General features: G+C 36.6%; 1 protein-coding gene across 1 annotated transcript in view; it reads right to left on the reverse strand.

The window, feature by feature from the left end:
• Positions 1-234: 234 nt before the first annotated feature.
• LOC129233239 (protein Wnt-4-like) overlaps positions 235-20836 on the reverse strand; it is a 44443-nt gene continuing 23841 nt past the window's right edge. The window contains exons 3-5 of the mRNA XM_054867293.1: positions 18116-18396; positions 6332-6618; positions 235-504 (exon numbers count right to left, since the gene is read on the reverse strand). Of these exons, the coding sequence (XP_054723268.1) occupies positions 330-504; positions 6332-6618; positions 18116-18396 (743 nt within the window). The 3' untranslated portion in view covers positions 235-329. The remainder of the gene's footprint in view (positions 505-6331; positions 6619-18115; positions 18397-20836) is intronic.

Here is a 20836-nt window from a genome sequence, read left to right on the forward strand (position 1 = left end):
ATTCTCCTAAGGTCGAAGCATTTTTCGTAATTGCAGGTGATTTTCCCCCGTTCCTTCAATATATTTTTCAAAACGTATAAACGAACACTTTTTCTCCACTAAACTGGATACGTGCTGTCTTCGGTAAGTTCGTTTCTACCAGGAAACCTTGGATGTAAATAAAATCACGAACTCCAAATCGCGTGGACCGCGAGACTCATGCGACCCCCTCTTTTGCTTCATCACTGTAAGACCGATTGTCGATTTCGAGCATTTGTCGAACTTATCCGTTCGACTTCCTCATCGAGCTGTTTTACTCCGCTTTCCAGGCGGATTGATGGACGTCCTCTTCAGAGGCAGAGGTTTAGGTTTGTCCTCCACTTGCAGACATCGCAAGTGACATAGCAGCATCTCTGGAATTTGCAGTTGCATCGTTCCTCTGTTTCTACCCAAGTAGTAAGGAAGCCCCTGGAGCAACACATCGCCTCGCAACCGAAGGAGTCGGTAGCCGTCGAGTTGCACTGCCTGCAGAACAAAAATATGTCCTCATATATATATATACATATATATATATATATATATATATATATATATATATATATATATATATATATATATATATATATATATATATATATATATATATATATATATAATATATATATATATATATAATAGTGAATGATCGAGTGACGCTGACGTCATCAACAATGGAACTCGCACCACGGCATGATAATTTGGCAATAATTTTCGGTAATGTTTGACATGCAGCGAAATGCTTTATTTTGACAAGGCTGTACTGGATCCGGTAACTTAACTGTTTTTCTGGTAATACTGTAATTCAAGGAGAATGGAGAAACGAAAAAGTGGTCGACAATGAACGCTATCTACTAGAGTTTAGGGTCAATCCACTGGAGTTGGGGTTAAAATTTCAACTATCAAAACATCACCAAACAGGCAATGACTTCCTTCAAATGTGGAAGCAATTTTCACCCGTCATACCTTGACTGGCGATTTTCTAGTATTATGTATGTATTTTGATAAACATGACATTAAAAGCAACAAAGTCGTTAAGTAACAGAAATCTAAGCTTCCCTCTTCATTTTCAAGGAGGATGTAGAAAGTAGGAACATAAAAACATCAAAAATTTGAGATTAACGGTGGACAATTAGTAGTTGCTTACCCTACGCGGATATTGTACGAAATTTCAAGTGTAACTTTAAATCTTTTGTGTAAAAGTTTTAGCTATGTATTTTTGCTTAGAAACTAGCTGCACTGTCAACTGTATGTATTTTGTAAACAGATTCTTGATTCAACTTACAGCAACTGATTGGAAAAAGGAAGAGAGAAAGAAATAGCGAAGACTATACGAATCACGAAATCTTTAATGGCCATTGACGGATAGTAACAATTTTATTAGTAGTCACTTTTTTTATATAGGGACAACTTTTTTACTAAAAATGCTGAATGATAGATTTTTTTTTAGCCTGTTGAAGTTACTAATCCTAAATTCATTAACTAATATGTGTGTTTTGATAAGCTAATTTTTAAGGGTTACATCTTGATTTTGATGGACAGGATTTTACCAATTACTTAATGCATCTTGTGTATTTCGGTTGACTACCATGCAGCGGCATATAAAATGACTAAAAGTTCTCTTTGTCACAAAATCGATGGGCAATTTCAACTTAATAAAAGCATCAATGGGGTGGTTTCCTTCAGTCAAAAGTACTATTTTTAGTCATTAAAATGGATAGAATGAGCAAAAAAAAAAAAAAAATAATAATAATAATAACATGGACCCAAAAAATACTTTCATTTTTTCAACAGTTTTTTTTTTATTATTTTTTTTAATGTCCAATTTTTCAAACAAGACGTGGTCTTGATGACGTCACAAATGATGCACTTTGCCGCATCTTTCTACAACGTTTCCACGTTATGATAATCAAGAAGCGAATTAAATACTGCGTTCTACGCTTGCTATCAACCATATTGTTGCCAATACACGTGAGTAAGGATGCGAATTAAATATTTTGCACTGTGAATGGCAACACTGAATGGCATTTCATCATTTGTGATGTCATCGGCAGAAGTCGAAAACAATGAAAGCGCTCCGATTTAAGTATTTTTTCTTTAAATATTAAACTTTAACAAATTATTTTAAAAAGTTAGATCCTTTGTTTTTAAGCATGCTCTTTCAGAAAAAAATACTTTTAAAATTTTGGAAACGACCCCATTGTTGCACAAAACATCCTAAAATCAAAACTATTCAAAAACTATCTTTCAATAGAAAGTTTTTAATGACAAAAATACAGTGGTGACAAAAAAAAAAAAAAAAAAAAAAAAAATGCATCACCCGCGCTGCAAAAGAGGTTAATATCATCGCGACTGCATTCAACACATAGTCAAGCATCCCGTATCCCAGATGATTTGGGGTTGTATTTTTGATTAAGGAGTTTGTGGGCTTCATTTTGTGCAAGGAACAGCAAACGCTCAGCTGGTACATTGGCATTTTGGAGGAGAAATTGCTTCCTACTATCCGGGATCACTTTACTTCAGTTCCAAACGTCATTTTCCAGGATGATTCTGCTCCGTGCCATAGGGCAAAACTGGTGAGTAACAATTTAAAAACCTTTATCCTGCCATTAGACTTAAATTGACATGGGGTTAAGTAATTTTTTTTCTCTAAACTCACACACAGGTTCAGAAATGGAAAAATGAGCATGGGTTCAGCAGTTAGCCTTGGCCCAGAAACAGCCCCGATCTACGTAAACAATTATCGGATTCCTGCTCTTAAATGTTTATTTCATAGTTTTGCAGAATTTTACATACATTCATCGAAAATCGATCGACCATAACTTCTCACATAATCCCATTGTTTTGAAAATTTGAAGGTGATGCAATTTTTCTTTACCACCACTGTGTTCTAAAATATAATGTTGAATTCTATCACCATATAATTTTTATAAACTTGAAGACTTAGACAAATCTGCTACTTAGATGGATGAGAAGGGGGGGGGGGGAGTTCGTGAAATTGTGAGTTTGTGACAAGGCGGAGGGAGAAGATACCAAGAAGTAGCCATCGCGCATTGTTTATGAAAATATGCGTATGAAAAGTAGTGTGATTTGGGACAAAGAAGGGAGGGGTATGGTGAATTCTTTTGTCACTTGGTGACAAAAAGAGGGGGGGGGGGCTCAAAGATGTTGGGAAAAAGCCACATTATTTATGGACAATATAATGCAGCTAAATTTCCAGAAACAATATTCATACGATGTTGTTTGGCTCAATGACGGACGTATCTCACGAAATATGTTTATTGACTGTACAAAAGAAACAAATGAAGGGCTCGGGGCAAGAATGTGATGTGCCACATGAGATTTTTTCCGGTAGGCCAATTTCCAACTTTTGAAAAATTCTACAAATATTTTTTATAGATATTATATATCCTCCCTAATAGCAAAATTTCTTGCATCAATCTTGACAGATCTTGATATTATACTGACGGCGTCAATATTGACGTGTTTCATACTGCATAAAGCTTGCATAAAGATTAAAAAGCAATATTACAATAACAACACGTATGCAACATTGCATTCATCTTAAAATATCAATATTGATATTGCCTTACAATAACAACATTGCATACATGTTGACGCCGTCAAGAGGATATTGATTTCATGCTGTCGCCGTCAAGGTAATTAGTACATAATAGAATAGGTGGACGTTTGTTGATGCGTATGCGCACAGTTCTTTCTACCCAGCGTCCCTCGCATTACTGGCACACCGATTCAGTCGGTTCAGACGAGTTGCACGTGGCGTTGCATTTTTTAGGCTTCATTAAGTTGGTTGCTTAGTTATTAGTGTGGAATGGTATTGCTTTAGGAATAACTTATGAATGACTGATAACTGTATTTGTTTATTAATATAGTACTAAGTCATATCGCAGACGATGTGCGATCAATGTTAAAAATGGCCGAAAATAACTTTTTTCGTCCCTAGACTTTGAAACGAAGGACATGAAGCCCAGAATTTCGTATTATCACTTCAATCTCATGAGTAAGATTAATTTTATTCAATGGTTATTTATGTTATTCTTTAAGATAAATTCATGTGTTTTGTCCATGGGATATTTTCAATGCTGACATCCATTTGGAAATGTACTTTATTGTATTTATTTACTTATTTATTATTTTGCTTTCTTTACTCTTAAATGTGTTATAAAAACTTCGCAATTATTCCTAACTAGGCATTTTATGTCTTTATAATACAATTAGAATCATGAATTTAAAAAATAAGTCAAATATTACGCAAAACGAAGAAACTTTCACTTTTTAAATTAAATTGCGAGTACTATTAATACCTTTATATGAATTTCCGATCAGATGTCAGGTTTAAGGAAATATTCTTAGGCTAGAAAACTATCTTGAAGAATAACAGAAATAATTACAGAATGAAACTTAATTCTCGAGTTTCAAGTGAAAATAATACAAATAAATAAATAGATAAAACACCTTGCAAACGTGCTGATTTCATACTGTCATGTCAATGTATCCTGACATTTTCCTGTCATATCAATACGTATGCAATATTACAAAAGCAAGATCATCTTGCCTAGACCTTGATTTCATGCTGTCATGACAACATCTTGATATTATCCTGTCATATCAATACGTATGCAAGATTACAAAAGCAAGATCATCTTACCTAGACCTTGATTTCATGCTGCCATGACAACATCTTGATATTATCCTGTCATATCAATACGTGTGCAATATTACAAAAGCAGCCTACCTTGATATTTTCCTGATATTATGTTGCATACACCTTGTCAGCCAATATTGTGGCAGCCTGCTGACAGCATAAAGGGAGTAACATAACGACATTGAGGCAGCATTAATGCAAGATGATTTTTCTTGCATGTCAACCTTTATGCAATACTGAGGCAAGATATTTTGCTTACTGGGCTATATTCTGCAATACTAAAACCAGATACGTTTTTCTCACGATGACATAATCCACTGTCATGTTTATTTCAGTTATCAAAGCAGCATTTAGAACAAAAAAATCATTTTTTTTTTCAAAAGTGTGGCTTATCACGCTTTTGCCCCGAGCACTTCAAATCATTTAAATATTGCATATAGAAATCTTAAAATTTTTATTGCAATACGTAGAAGTAGAGACCACTTTTTATACAAAAATCCTTGCTCATGCAATGAAACAAGGATCTAACATATTTGGAGCACAGTCGAATCTCTATTCTGAATACTCATGGGACCGAATAAAAGTCTTCAAATTATGGGAGTGTTCATTATAGAGGAAGACGGATTTCATGCATATGTGCTTCCCAGGACCATAAAAATGTGTTCAGAATATCGGGATGTTTAGACAAAGATAGTCCATTGTACTATGCAGGACAGGGGTTTTCAAACTTTTGCGATTCACGGCACCCTTCAAAGAATTAGAATTTTTTCACGGCACCCTATCCATTATAAACATATACAGTCAACCCTGGATAACTCGGAGTCCCAAGGGACCGGCTAAAACCTTCGAGTAATCGATAGTTCGAGTTATGGGAGGCAATTCGACTGTACATATTAAAACTCCCTCCGGGGTTTGGAAACCTTATTGAAACAAATATAATAACAATGCAGCAACAATGCTGACTTTACTGGAGAATGAAACTGTAGAAGTTTTGTTTCCGAAACGTACGATATATGGACCTTTCGTTTTGTGGCAGATATCGAGTCAAAAGTCTACTTCTTGTCTCACTCGCTATAACATGTCACGGTCAATCTTAGAAAATGCGGTGCTTAGATTATGTTTAAAATGCATAAATCTTGGAAATCAAGCGGCCAATGGATCGCTAACTCACGAATTTTGATGCAACACCGTTAAAAAATCGCTTGGAGTTTGGTCCGGAGAGCACGGTGGCCACGGAAGAAGGCGACTAACGTCATCAGAACTTCGTCAAATTCAACGGCTAGGAAGCTCGTTATTGAGGAAATAGGGAGCGTCTGTCATATAATAAGGGTGCCCCAACTTGTTGGTAAATGAAAGACCATTGATCGTGACATGTTACAGCAAGTGAAAGAAGAATTATTCTAAAGATTTGATATCTGTCGTATTACAAAAAGTTCATACAATAAACATTTGGGAGACAAAACTTGTATAGTTTCTTTCTTCAGTAAAATCAACGTTGTTTCCTGAATTGGTAATATCTTTCTGTAATAAGCTTTCCAAGCTATGGAGGTATTGCCACGAAACACAAACACTTCGCGGCACCCAGTTTGAGAACCCCTGTTTTTCAAAAAAAAAAAAAGTCGGTTACCATGAAATTGGCCGGATGCTCACCTGCCTTTTGTACCCTCAGAGCCCGTCTTGGGATCATAGACGCAATAATCTGGTGACTGCTCCCTGTAGACCAAGTCGTCTTTGTTGAACCGGGCGTTGGTGGCGGGAAGGAGCTTCGTTCCCCGCCCCACCATCACGGGGCGCACCTCCTCCGCGTCCCGGTGGCGCAGCTTCAGTTTCTGCGCCACTTCCAGTAAGGGCGGCAGGGCGTGCCAACATGTCTTCACCTCGCACGAGCCGGACACTCCGTGGCACTTGCACTGGACACGCTGGGAATCCCGGACCGCCTGGGGGGAAAAGGACGAAGATTTTATTAAACATTATTTGACGGATCACAAGTCTATGTGTGTTTTGATCTTGAATGCCCTCTGTTAGTGCCCCATACGGAGGGTCCAGGATTCGATCCTAGCCGGTCGAAGATCCACCGTCTTTATTAATGGATCAAAAAATCAGGGCTGTCTTCAGGGTCCCATCCAACTAGTTAAACCAAAACAGTGGTAGGTACGGGGGACCCTGGAGTGAAAAGTGTTAGGGCCGCATTACTGGATAATTCATGCTTTTTTTATAGGCTTGTGGCATACATGCAGAGTAAATAATCTGAGTTTGCTCCTGAGCTTTGAAATCTTTTTGGCTTAGTGGTAAAGTACTGGATTATCATCGCGAAGGTCTAAGGCTAAGACATACCAAGACGTTCTGTCCACCAGCACCGACCCAGCACAAAACCACCATTCGACTTCATCTCGAATGGTGGTTTTGTGTCTTCCCCAACTAAAATAAGCTCATTAATCGACAATCGGGAAAATCTAAGCAGCGATGGAATGAAGTAATACACCTTGAATTCGAAAGCATGATGGTCACCACAACAGGCACTGAGGGTTTTTCGATGTCAAGTTTTGTGGTACCAGTTCGATTACATCAAAAGCTGGCTTCAGAATATATGTAGACACGAATGTGTGTCACCAAACTGTAGCTTGTTATGCTTGGAGGACAATTCAGTACTTGACCACTAAATCAAAAGGAATTTAAGACTCGGGAGTTGGATAATCTTCCATACATATAAAATGGCTGCATATGTGTGTGTGTGTTCCTTATACAAATCCACATTTAGCGTCGGATCTTAGCCAAAGTTTGCACAGAGATCTTTTGATGCTCAGGAATACGTATGAATGGGTTTTCGCCAGAAAATCCGGGAAATGGACTGTTTACGCCTATTAATAACAATGACTAAATTTTTAGAAATAAAAAGTAAAAAAAAAAAGTTTAAATTTAAATTTTCAGTCATAAAACTGCTTTTCTCTACAATCTGACGGAACATTTTACACTATCTATACATATAATAAAATAAGATGTTTGTGTGTGTGTGTGTGGCGCGCTTCCCGGGAAAACGGTAAGGCCTAGAAAGATGAAATTTGGTATACAGGTGTAGTTTCTGCCGAAGATGTGCACCTCGGGCTTCGATTTTTGATATTTTAATTAGAAAAAAAGTTATTTAATGTTTTATGTGTTTTTTTTGAACTTTTTAGTACTTTTTACCTCACAGACCCCGAACCAATCGCACCTTACAAATATTTTTTATACCATAGTGTTGGAAATTTACGTTTAAATACGATGAATGAAAAAATTTTGAAGATAGAGCAATTTTTCTATTTTTTATGAATTTTTGAAAAAAACCTTCAATTTGCATTTTTTTCCAGGGTTTCATATTTTTCTAATATCATCCTGCGAGAATTATCAAAGCCTCACTTCTAAAATTTAAGTTGGTAATAGTAAAAACATTTCGCCCTCTTCAGAAGAAAAAAAGTTCTTAAAAATACGCAATGTTTTTTTTTTTTTTTTTACAATTTTTTTAATGCTGAACTATCATGTCTTTCTACGCATCGGTCGAAAAAAGCGTTCTTCAATCTTTTCTGCCTCTGACGTCACTACTTGGATTTCGATTCGATATTTACGACGGAAACTTAATCGCAAACAATGTTAATTTTTTTTTTTACTATATAGCTTACTTCTACATTTTATGACGTGATGACCACGTGTTTTTCCGGCAGCGCTTGCTCTTTTTCTTTCCTTTTTTTTTGTTTAGTTTAGGGATTGCATTTATTTTTTTTTTCCATTCTCTCCCCCCCCCCCCAAGCTGCACCTTTTGCTGTATCTATATTACGTTACATTTCATAGTTGTGCTCATTTAATTCAATAAAAGCAGCGAGATTTTTTTTCTTTGTCACTTACTTTACTTCGTTACTTTTTGCACACTACGGGAAATTTTGGGGATAACTTTTTTTTTGCTCTATTTAAATAAAAAAAGCGGTTTTTGAGTGATCTTTGTTAGGAAATGAGCGGGGAAGTTAAAATAAATAGAGATGGATAAGAAAACTTAAAAGATAGATCGTAAAAGGTAGATAGCCGCCGAAGGCGACTTTAGGTAGATACAGAGATAGAGATTTAGTGGACAAAAAATGTTTTTTTTCGAATTAATACTTACATAAATGAAAAAAGATTGTTAATTACTGTCATAGATAGATATGCATAGATCGTATAGATAGAAAAACAAATATAGAGGTCAATATAGTAAATGTACAGCAAAGAAACAGACATACCTGTCATTTAAGGAACTTCAACGAGGTGTCAATGCTCCCCCCCCCCCTCACACACACACCATGACTTCGAAAAAACAATGCTTTCACATAAAAGTGGAAGTGCTTTTTGTTATTTTTCGACAAAACTTGCATGAAGAGTACGCCGTTTGTGTCTCCCCTCCCCCTCCTTTAAAAATATTCCAAACGACGGAACTAGAGATAGATCTAGAAAATATTTTATTCAAACTACTAATTATATAGATAGATATAGATTGATTGATACCGCCACGAAATTTATTTAAGCAGCCGCCGAAGGCGGCAACATTGGCGTAAAAAGGCGAATGATAATATTGATTATATGGAGAAAAACATTGATTAATATCGTCGCTAAATTGTCCAAGCAGCCACCGAAGGCGGCAACCCTGGCGCAAAAAGGCGAATGACGTAAAAAGGCGGACCAGCTGGTCGCCGCAGGCGGCTAGTTAAAAAAAAAAGCCTGATTGTTGATCATGCGTCATTTGACAGTTCGAGGTAGACCGTGCTAGCCGGGCAACGCAGCTAGTATACTCTAAACTTTTTGCCACAAGGCTTTGACACATTGTTAGACCCCTTTTTTTTAGTTTTAGATCAGTAGCAGATGTAGCAAAAACAAATAAATAAATAAATATAAAAAATAAAAATAAATACGGTAATTCGAGCGTGAATTATAACAGTTTTTAACTGATTTCGTGCTAAAATGTATGTAAGCCTTCAATTAGAAATCCATTGTTGATGACGGTCTTTGTTGAATAATGCTTTTCATTAAAATTTATAGCGTGAAGAAATAAGAAGAAAGATTGGTTGCCATTTTCCTTTCTCGAATATGAACAAGTAAAACTCCGGCTTTTATTTTGAGGCATTTCCTGTAATCGGAGGGGGGGGGGAATCCCCTCCCCCCCTTTTTTAAAAGTATTTTTTCGCAATCTGTCGGGAAATTTTCCGTTTTTTTTTTTTTTTTTTTGAGCAATCACGATTGCTTATTGTTCTCATTTGACCGTTTTTGGTGTCCGTGCCTTTTTCAACTTAGACCAGGGACACCAGCACCACCGCCCACCATCCTCTGCTGGCGGCGCGGCGCGGCTGCTCCGGTTTTGAGCTATCCGATCTCCTGGTCGGAGGCGTCCATGTCCTACACACACGCACGTTCACACACATACACACACACGACTTCACACACATACACACGCGCGTTCACACACATACACGCACACGACTTCACACACATACACTCAAAGACGCTTACGTGCATACACACAGGTCTACGCGCACACACAACTATGCACACTAAGAGGAGAGGCAGGCTTGGGGGAGGAGGGGGGGCAGGAGCCGTTTCTAGAAACAATAACTCCAATGTCTCAGTTGGTGATTGCGAAAAACATAATTTGGATTCAAAATTTCAGAATTCAAATTAATTTTCTTTTTTTTTTTTTTTTTTTGTTTGAGCTTGATTGTTGAACACGATTCATTTGACATAATTTTCATTTTCGAGGCAGACCGTACAAAGCCGGGCGACGTATCTAGTAAATAAATAATATAAAATCCATGTTGATAAAGAAGGAAAACAAAAGTGGTGAAAATTAACTATAGGAACCAATTCGTTAGGTGGAAGGCAGAAAAAAGAGTTGGTTAAATGCATAACGAACAAATAAATCAATACATGCATATAAAAAAAAGAGAAAGTGCCAAATACAAAACCATTAACAGAAAAATGAGACCTGGAATTAGAGCGGGAGGTGGGGAAAACTAAAAGAAAGATAAAGTGCTCGATTGTTTTTTCTCTCTTTGAAGTATCACTACTAAAAGAGCTGTGTGTGGTGCGAAGTGACGTGACGACAGCGCTGATTGCGATGTTCATGTCACATCTTTCTTCACAGTGGTTTGAAAGCATCCCAGAAGAGTTTGGTCTTTCCAGCGAACCTCGCAGTCTGGTCAGTTTATCGCAGCGAGAGTAATAAGAGGTGCGAACTGATCTGCTGTCAACGACTAAAGTCCGCGCTCTCACCCTGTTGGGAAGCTGTTCTTGGACAGCCAGGCACTAAGTTTTTCAATATCAAGGCACACGAAGTTAGGGGCCATTCATTAATTACGTAAGGATGATTTTGGAAATTTTTAACCCTCCTCTCCCCATGTAAGGGTACGTATTTGGCAAAAGCGCGTCTTTTCCTAAGGGGTCGGGTCTGGGTTGAACTGTCCCTGTAGCCCCATTTGCCCGAGTCATCTCGGGCATCGAAAACTGGTAAGCTGCAAACGCGGCAGCCGCGGGGGGCTTCGGGGTTCAATGCAATGCAATACAATGTGAGGGTACGCAAGATTTTTCACCCCCCCCCCCCCATTCTTACGTAAGCTTCCATTTCGTTTTTTTTAAGTAATAAAATAACGAATCTTATCACTGGAATCGTTATTAAATTCACTATTATTAAATTAAACCATTTTGCTCAAATAAATATTTACTATAAACACTGAATATTTTTACGACATTTTTTTTGTATATGATGTGATACTTTTCAAAAATAAAACATGCCATACATATTGCGATTGTTTTACTTCCTTTTACTGTATTCATTTTTTGTAAAACAAATAAAAAACAGCGCATCCAAATACGTTTTTTACCTTCCAGATGCAAATGAAATATGATCCCAGCCAAACCGCTTCACCGCGCGATTTCCAATATAAAATATCGAATTGGAAAATATTACCTAAGAATGGATTTGAGCGCCCCCCCCCCCCCCACACACAAAGAAAGGGTATGTAGAAATTTTCCTACCCCCCCCCCCCCCGGGACCCTTACATAATTAATAAATGGCCTCTTACATCATTTTTGACAGTGAAAGAAAAAAAGAGCTTTTCGAAAGTTTTGTTTTCACATAACAAAAGTTTCCTTCATCCTAAATGCTTGGCAAAAAAAAAAAAGCGAATTCAATTCATGATTTTCTTCAATTAAACAGAGTTTTGAAATAAGGATCATTCCACAGTATTCAGTGTTATCGCGGGACATTTCACTGACAAACGTCGAAATATTTGTATTTTTTTCATTGTGAAGGTACAAATATGAAAGTTGAAAATAATTGAAAACTTTGTTACGAAAGGAGGTAAATTATTTTCCAACAGACTTGGTTGTTTTCTTTCGGCAGCTCAGTTGAGTCTGTCCGTTTTTGCCGATGGCTTCGGCTTACTGCTCTTGACATGAGTATCATAGCTCAGTATGTTTATCGTTTCATACTTTGACTTAGAATGTTAGCTTCAGAAGTCATTTAAAGTATAATGAGCTACATAATATTGTAAAGAGCGTATTCTCAATATTTCCATTGACATGTCATTGTATATATCATAGCCATAATAAACAAGTTACTTTTTAAATTTGGCTCTTCTTGATGTTGCACAAGATAAATATGTTTTTTCAAGAAGTATCATACGTCCTGGTTGAGCTTCCACTTAAAGTTAATAAGCTGAGCACTTTTAAAAGCTCACAGTTTAACAAACTTTGTTAATTATTTTCATAGTGGGAAAAATAGAAATATTTAGAAATTTGACTGTGAAATGTCCCGCGTGTAACTTTGAATATTGTGTAATGACCCATATGTTTTTGAGGTTGTTATAAAATAATCAAAAAAAAAAAAAAAAAAAGAAAAAGAAAAAAGAATTATTAATCAGGATTTTTGATATTATTATAGAACAGCCAGCTTAAATTGTACAGCAACAATTGTAAACAGCTTGTTTCGTAGAATCCTAGGGTTCGATGAAGATCAATCATGAGTTCCGCGTTATTTTTTAAATTCAAAATAGTCGCTTAAAAATTCAGAAAGGTATGTTTTGAATGAAGCATCAAACCAATATTTTCCGAATGAACAGTTGAAAAAGCATCAAAACGAAATGTGAGTTATAAACTCTATTCTTGTAAATGTATGGCTTGCGACTATGTTAGTACAAGAGTACAAACTTTTTATTGAAATCAAATTTAAAAATTAAAAGAAAAAAAAAGTGTTACTTTTTGATGACATTAAGTGATATATTTAGAATTTTTCTCATTTTTTTTTCTGCGAGTAAGTGATTTTTGAATGTTGCATTCAAACAATACTATAACAAATAAAGCAGGGCCTCCGTGAAAAAAAAAGTGGATATTAAAAAGGGTTCAATTTGTTAAAGAAATTAAGAAACGCTGTTACAGGTTATAAGTTATAGTTGGAATTGATAAATAATATTTTCAGAAAAAAATCAAAGTTATGGTGCACGTGCTGTGAAAAAAAAAAAAAATTCTAGACTAATTTTTAAAAATTAAAAAAAAGCGCCGAAATGCTAATTCAAAATTGATGAAAAAATTGTACTACAAGTGACCGCCGCTTATACACTCACTGGCCAATGAATTAGAAACGGTAGATGAATATTTTATTGAACCACCTTTTGCACGGATAACTGCTCTGATTCGTTTGGGCATCGAGTTTACAAGCTTCTGGAGTGCATTTATATCCAGAAAATATCATGCATTGGCTATGCAGCTTCCTAGATCTTGTAAATTAGATGGAAGAGGAGAGTGCTATCGGAAGCGTCTTTCCACCACGTACCAACCATTTTATTCGGATTGTACGGTGGCCAGGGAAAGTTTTCGAAGTCAGACTGATGCTCAGCAAACCAATTTTCAACACTTTTGGAACGATGTATAGTTAGGTGCCTTATCGTACATGAAGTTTCCATCGCTATCAGGATAAAAATGCAACATTGCAGGGTGCACTTGATCTGCCAGTTTGTCTAGGTATCGCGTGGCTGTTTGTTTACCCTTGAGGGACACCAGGGCACCACTACCATGCCAGCAGAACATGCTACTTATTATATTACTCCCTCCAGATCCAATCTGAAATCTCAAAGGTTTCTAATTCACTGGCCAGTGAGTGTATGAATCACGTTTGTTCTAAACAGTTTCGATTCCATCGAGTGGTTGATTCAATAAAACGGTTAATTCAATAAAGCTGGAAATTGTTCTGTTTTTGACGATTTGATTCATTAAAGCGGTTGATTCAGTCAACCACTGGTTCAATTAACCGACGTCCACTGAAACATTCCGAGTTTGCATTTGTGTTACACTAAATGGGTATTGCAGATTCAATAGAGTCTGGTTCGAATTCCATATCTCCTCGATGATCTGAAGATCCACACACTATCCTAACTAACAACATTGTAAGGGGCTGTCCATTTATGTCACTTTTTTTTTTCAATATTTTTGACCCACTCCTTCTTTTGCCACAAAGTGTCCGACTTCATCTTACCCCCCGTGTCATATGTCACGTTATTTTTCATAAGCATATTATTATTTAAAAACTGCGCGATGTCACACTGGCACACTTCCTCTTTTCACCATCCCGTGCATTTGTCACGAACTGCCACAATTTCACAAACCCCGCTCCCCGTCAAAACGTGACATCATATTTGTGGAGAGCCCCTAATATAATTGTAACTAATGTAATCCATACGCAGTTTTCAATCAATTGAAAACAAATCAAAGAAAGCAGAAAGAGTATGAATTTTGTTTTCCGTCAAGCAAGCTTTTTGAACAGCGGTTAGGAACCATGTCACGCAGCCTGACTATAAAAACCTTGGAAAAAAGTTTCTTGATGAGAAAAATCTGAACAACCCTGCCCCGGATAGACTAATAATGGAATCAAAAGATAGAAAAGGAAAGAAAAAAGTCAACCTGGTATGTGAGGTATTTTTCCTCTGACAAGCATGAGTTAAAATATTGCACCAGACAATAATTTTGGGGTTTTCAACTGTCCTCTGCAAACATTATTTATCTGCTAGAAAGTCGCCCGTCAAGGCATGACGGTTGAAAATTGCTTCTACATTTGAACGAAACCATTGCCTGCTTGGTGATATTTTGATAGTTGAAATTTTAACCCTCACTCCAGTGGCTTAAACCCTAAACTCCTGTAGATAGCGTTCATTGTTGACCACTTTTTAGTTTCTTCATCACCCTGAAATGACAAAGTTATATCAGTAAAACAATTAAGTTACCGGATCGAGTTCAGCCTAGTCACAATTAAAGACTTTCCCAGCATGTTAAAACTTACTAAAACATATTATCAAGTTATCATTCCGTGGCGCGAGTTTCATTGTTGATTACGTCAGGAGCGTTACTCGATCATTGATTATTAAATATATGAGGGTTCCACCTTCCCACCTATTTTTGATGTGCAATTTAGGTGGTTCCATCTACCCCATAAATACTGTACTCTGGTGTGTAAGTGGAAACAACTAAGTTTTTCATTATTCCTACTTTTTGGAAGATGATGTAAATTACACTTTGGGTGTATTTTACATAAATCCAACGCATATTTTTTAAATCGCTTAGTTTCTGACCAGGCTGACATGGCCGCTCATTGTCCCTGCTGTTGAGTAGCATTCAGAGCTTCGATATTCTTTAATCTAAAATCAATTCTGATTAGGGTTAAATCAGTAAATTGTTTTTCTGTGAGTTGGAATCATTCAGAAGAGATAAAATGGAAGGAGTGAATACTTTCATTCGTGATGCAAAGACCAGAAATCACGTGATAGTTTCTAAAGCAAAGCATTGGAAGAAAAGAAGTTTCTTCGCTAGTTTCACGCAAAACGTGCCAACCATTCGTGGTTGTTGAGTTATGTAACTTGGGGTCTTTGCCCCAGCTTTTGCTACGCCAATGATTGGACTTGCGTCCTCCATTTACTAATTCCTGCTCTCAGGTTGAAATGTATTTTTATCTAATAATTTTGCAGAGCTGCAAAGAAAATGAAATTGCTCGTGACCAAAGAGCTTGATTAATCATATTCAATGCAAAATCTCTACTTTTTTCGCTTTGGAATTTTTTTTTTTTTTTTGAAACTCAGTGACATGTGCATTTTTTCATGAAAATTTGTACCTTATGAGGGTGGTTTTCTTCATGCTATATATAGAAACTGCATTTTTCGTAGATATTAATTGTTCTTACAAACACCCAAAAGTACTTTGGAGCAGAGTCCATTTTAGACAAATAATTAAAGCATTTTCTTCCTTTTCATTTTTTGCATGACAGGTATTTTATATGCTTATAGAAATTTCCTTCTTGTAATTTTTCAGTTATAGAAGACATTTCTACCAGAAAGGGGGAAAAAAAGATAACTCTTAAAACTGGATTCAAAATATGTATAATAAATCAAAGTAAATAAGTAGCTGCAAAAGTATTCTAAATAACCCAAATGCCACCTTGTCGAAAAAAATAAACGTGTCACTACACGTGCAGTTTGTTTTAAGAAAAAGTTCAAGGCCTGTTCAACCCGAAATTTTACACTTGAATCGACAGGAGGATCGAATTTCCATTTATTCCTTTAATGTGTTGAATAACGATACAGATGAAAGACTTGAAAGGAAAGTAGGAAAGCAGATGATTTTAGAACAATTAAGCAAGCTTCTTCCTGCTGAGAATTGGTTCCATAAGGTTATTAAAAATTAGTTTCTTATTGGTTCCTGCTAAAAAAAGTTTCTACATCATTTAAATATTATATGTTTAGATTTTCATAAATGTATTTGCGCGTTTTATACAATTGTGTTTTTAATGAAGTTCTTCATTTTGCAAAACAAATATGCCCGCTAATAGGGTAACAAAAATTTCAGCAATATAAAGGGTAATATTGACGCTTGCCGCCAGCTATAATGCTACTGAATTAAAAAAAAAAGTGATTAAAAATCAGCTGACAATCGCCAATTCGACAATAATTTATCACCTTGAATTGTACAAAAGGTGTTAAGCAATTGGAAAAATATTTTCCACAAAAATCAAGCGGCAGCTTTTATTAACTAGCGACGGCGAAATTTTTTCTTCCTTCTAACTTGGCTGCGTTAAGGGAAACTACTTTTTTCAGGTGTAATATGATCCCCAGATATAACATGCATTCTTTCATGTAGCACCACTATCGGAAGTGCAATTACTACAAGAATTTTGACGCCCGGTTTTCCCATCAGATGGTGGCACCTGGCTTTGTTCGATGCAAAGCTACGCTAGGAATTTAATTTTGCCAAGAGCACTCCAAGTCAAGCGAGAACTCAAAGGTTTTTTTTACATGTCGTATTATTATACGACATGGACGCTATTGATTTTCAGTGTCTTGAAAATCCACCGACTGGAGTGAAGTTCGAACCTACACCATTGGGCATAAGAGAGCAGCGTCTATAACCGCTACACCACTTTGTCGGGAGAACATAAATTAAAATAAGACATTTGTGTGTTAACGCCTTAATGAAAATGTTAAGAACTAGAAACATGAAATTAGTATACAGTTGCAGTTTTAGCTGACAATGTGTACCTGGGAAACCTTTTTATTATTATGATTATTTTTATTGATAAATTAAGCAGAAAAAAAGTTATTAAATACTTTATGTGATATTTAGTAATTTTTATCCAACAGACCACGAACTAATTGTCATGTTTTTCTTCAGTGTTGTTACAGCTGCAAATTACGAGATTCAGTTTTACTAGCTTTCCAATTGTTAAAAATCTGTAACAATGAAATTGTCCCCAAGAATTCAGTTCAAGTTAGAAATTCATCTACTATAGTGGGAAATATGTGTTATAGAGATGTACTAGATTGATAAAAGTAGCGAGATTTTAATAAGAGATAGCGATTGATAAATTAGTTATGTAGATTGGTATAGATTTTAAAATGTAGTGAGATTTTAATAAAATCATTGAGAGAATAATCATATTTTAAACATATTAGCTGACAGTCTATATTAAACTTGATTTAAGGCATGCGCTGCTATTTTTTTAAAAATCAGAATGCGAACCGAAGTAAAAGAAAAATCTGTTTCATCCACTCACCCGGGGCCGTGGTAGCCCGACCGGTAGAGTGTCGGATTCGAGACCGGAGGGTCCTGAGTTCGAACCTCGAGGGTCGAAGACCCACCGTCGTCATTAAAGGGGACTGGGCGACGTTAAATATGCTCGTGGTCTCAATGTCCTCCAAAAGAAACGATACATCTGGGGGGTGCTAGCACCAGGTAGCTATTAGCTCCTGGACTAGTTCTAAATTCTCATTAACTGTTCGATCCGGTGATAGTGCTGCCATCTATCGGTATATAAAATAATGGAGGCAAGGCACTCAGTATGCAGTCCTCGACATAAATACAGTTGTAGTCAGTTGTGACTCTGAATAGGAATAGGAATCCACTCACCCTCCATCCTGCCCGGCTGTTGTGCCTGTGCATTCGTACGGCGACATCTCCAGCGAACTTCTTGCGGTCGAAAGGTTCCGAGGAAAAGGCTTTGGCGGCTCGGACGCCGAAACCCACATCATCGGCGCAGCCGCCCCACGAGAAGTCGGCGGGGGGCGGCTCTCGGGGGGAGGGGCGGCCGCAGCCGCACACCCTGATGCGCCCCTCAGCGCACGCCCGGGCGACCCCCACAGCCAGCCCTGCCGAAGAGAGAGCGCTCACGTACGCTTGCTCACGGGTGCCTGTAGAGCAAAGTAAATGCCATTTAGATTCAACATAGATATCGAAATCGTGTTATACGAGACTTAGAAACAATGTAAATCAAGGGATGTGTACCGTATTTTATCGAAACCTAGTTTCATAAAAACAAAGTAAACACTTATTAGAGTTATCAACCGTTAACAGAATGTATTAAACAAAAAGGAAATTCCATCTTTTTTAAGTATAACATTCGAGTTATACCAAGACCATGAAGTACTGAATTCAAGTTTCGTACAGTGTAATGTAGAACCCGTATAATAACAATCGCAAATTTAGTACCGTGTAATATCGAAATCGTGTTGTAGAAGTACCGTGTTATACGAGGGACTCCTGTACTTAAATCGGTCCACTGTATCTCTGCGTGTGTTTGTAACCCTATCTCCTTCGCACTGTCAGTGTCTCTCAGCAGGGTCAGATTAAGGCATCGGCACATGGGGAGCAGGCCCAGGGCACCAACATTTGGGGGGGGGGGGAGAGGGGCACCAAATCTGTTGGTTAAGTTTTAATTGGACTCATTTCATATCGCACTGTAGCTAGCTGTAAATATTAAATCAAGAAAAAACATTCTCCTTAAAAATTTAATTTCGTTTGCAAATTCCAAAACCACTCCAAGTGTAGTCTACATTTACACTATTCAATTTATACCATACATAGTTTTGATATTAATAGCTTACTGCAACCTGCAAAGTTTGACGACATCTTGTATTATAATGTTTAATTATTATCGTATGTATAAGATATCATCTCTATATTGTAATATAAAATATCTTCAGATTTAGAATTGCTGTGTTTACACCATCAATGCAAGTATCAAAAATATTTCCCTATATAGAATAAGCAGGGGGAGAGGGGGGGGGGCAACAAATAAATTGGGCCCAGTGTCTTTAAAAATCAGAGTCGGGCCCTGTCTCTCAGCCCAATACTAGCACCGCTAGATAGAGGATATCCGAAGGAAGCCATTCCGCCCTGCTTCACTTCACAAAATTTTAATGAGCCCGAGACGTAAATTGATAAACGTTCCGTCAAAATGATCAATTTTTTCCAGTATTAGCACAAAATTTGGCGAATAGCCGATTCTTGGCAAGAAATTGGCAACACAATCGCCTAATTTGGTTAGAAATTGCCAATTTTGTCTCCAAGTTTGGTGACATATTGCCAATGATGTCACCAAATATTTTCACAGTTTGGAAGTCTGTAACTTTATATAGGTGTTTACTTAAAAAAATAATGTATTATTCATTATCAATTACACTTTATTTGGTCTTATAGCGTTTGAGGATATATTGCATAACAATAAATAGTTTAACAGATGAGCAAAAAGGAATAAAACTTGCATTGTTGTTGTTTTACTTGTAAGTTTGCAAAGAAAATCGCTAAAAGTTTTTATCACCCAACAATAATCGTTAACAAATGAAATTCCAACAATGTTTTATCACATAACAATTGATGTTAACAAAGAAATTGATATCCATCATTTCCAACATCGACTGTAAAATATTTTAGACCATTATTTTGCAGATACTTTCTGAAGCAAGTCGCCAAATAGCTTTTTATGTCATGGTAGTCAAATAGGTTGATAAAATGCCAAAAAAGAAGAAGAAAATCGGAATTTCAAAGACAACGAAGAGCAGAGGAAAGTGAAGAAGACGGAAATTGTGAAGAAAAAAAATGAAGATGCAGAGCGTCAGCGGCAAGGAAGAAATAAAAAAAACTGAAGATGCCGTTCGAAAGAGAGACGAAAACGCGTAACGTCACACAAATATAAACTTTAATTAAGGAAACTCTAATAACGATTCTAATAGGAAATTCTAAAGGAAATTATATACGAAGCTTTCAAAATATACCGACGAAGACGGGTTGGCGAGCGAGGGCGAGGCTGCCACCTCAGGCAACGAACGGGGGTATGCGAGCGAAACGAGCAGAGGGCAGAACCCCCTAGTTTAATACTTTGTTTGACTATGTTAATATGAATTTTGATGGTCGAAGGATGAGTACACGATTCACTTTTTACCTTTGTAATTACTTTATTATATGTGTAACTTTATTGTTTGCTTACTATTCGTTATGTTTGTGTGTTTGGTTAATAAATCTTTATCTTATCTTTTTCACTACATTTGTTTTCTTTGAACGTTGTATTTCATACTGTTACTTTGTTGCATAAAGGTATTAATTTATTCATTTCGAATTATCTAGTTACTTCCTTGATTTTTCCAATACAATACACATTACCACCACTCTTAAGAAATCCTGTTAAATATCGCTTCCCCCTAATTATTTTGAATCAGAAAAAAAAAAAAAAAAAATTTGTTTTTCAGGAAAAAACAAATTTAAAAGTTAAGCTTAGAAGGAAATAATTCATAGTTTTTGTTCTTAATGTAGGTGTTCTTTATCCAAAAAATCTTCGGCAAGAACACTGTCGTG

This window comes from Uloborus diversus, unplaced genomic scaffold, assembly GCF_026930045.1.
Source record: "Uloborus diversus isolate 005 unplaced genomic scaffold, Udiv.v.3.1 scaffold_277, whole genome shotgun sequence".
In the NCBI taxonomy this organism is placed as follows: Eukaryota; Metazoa; Arthropoda; class Arachnida; order Araneae; family Uloboridae; genus Uloborus; species Uloborus diversus.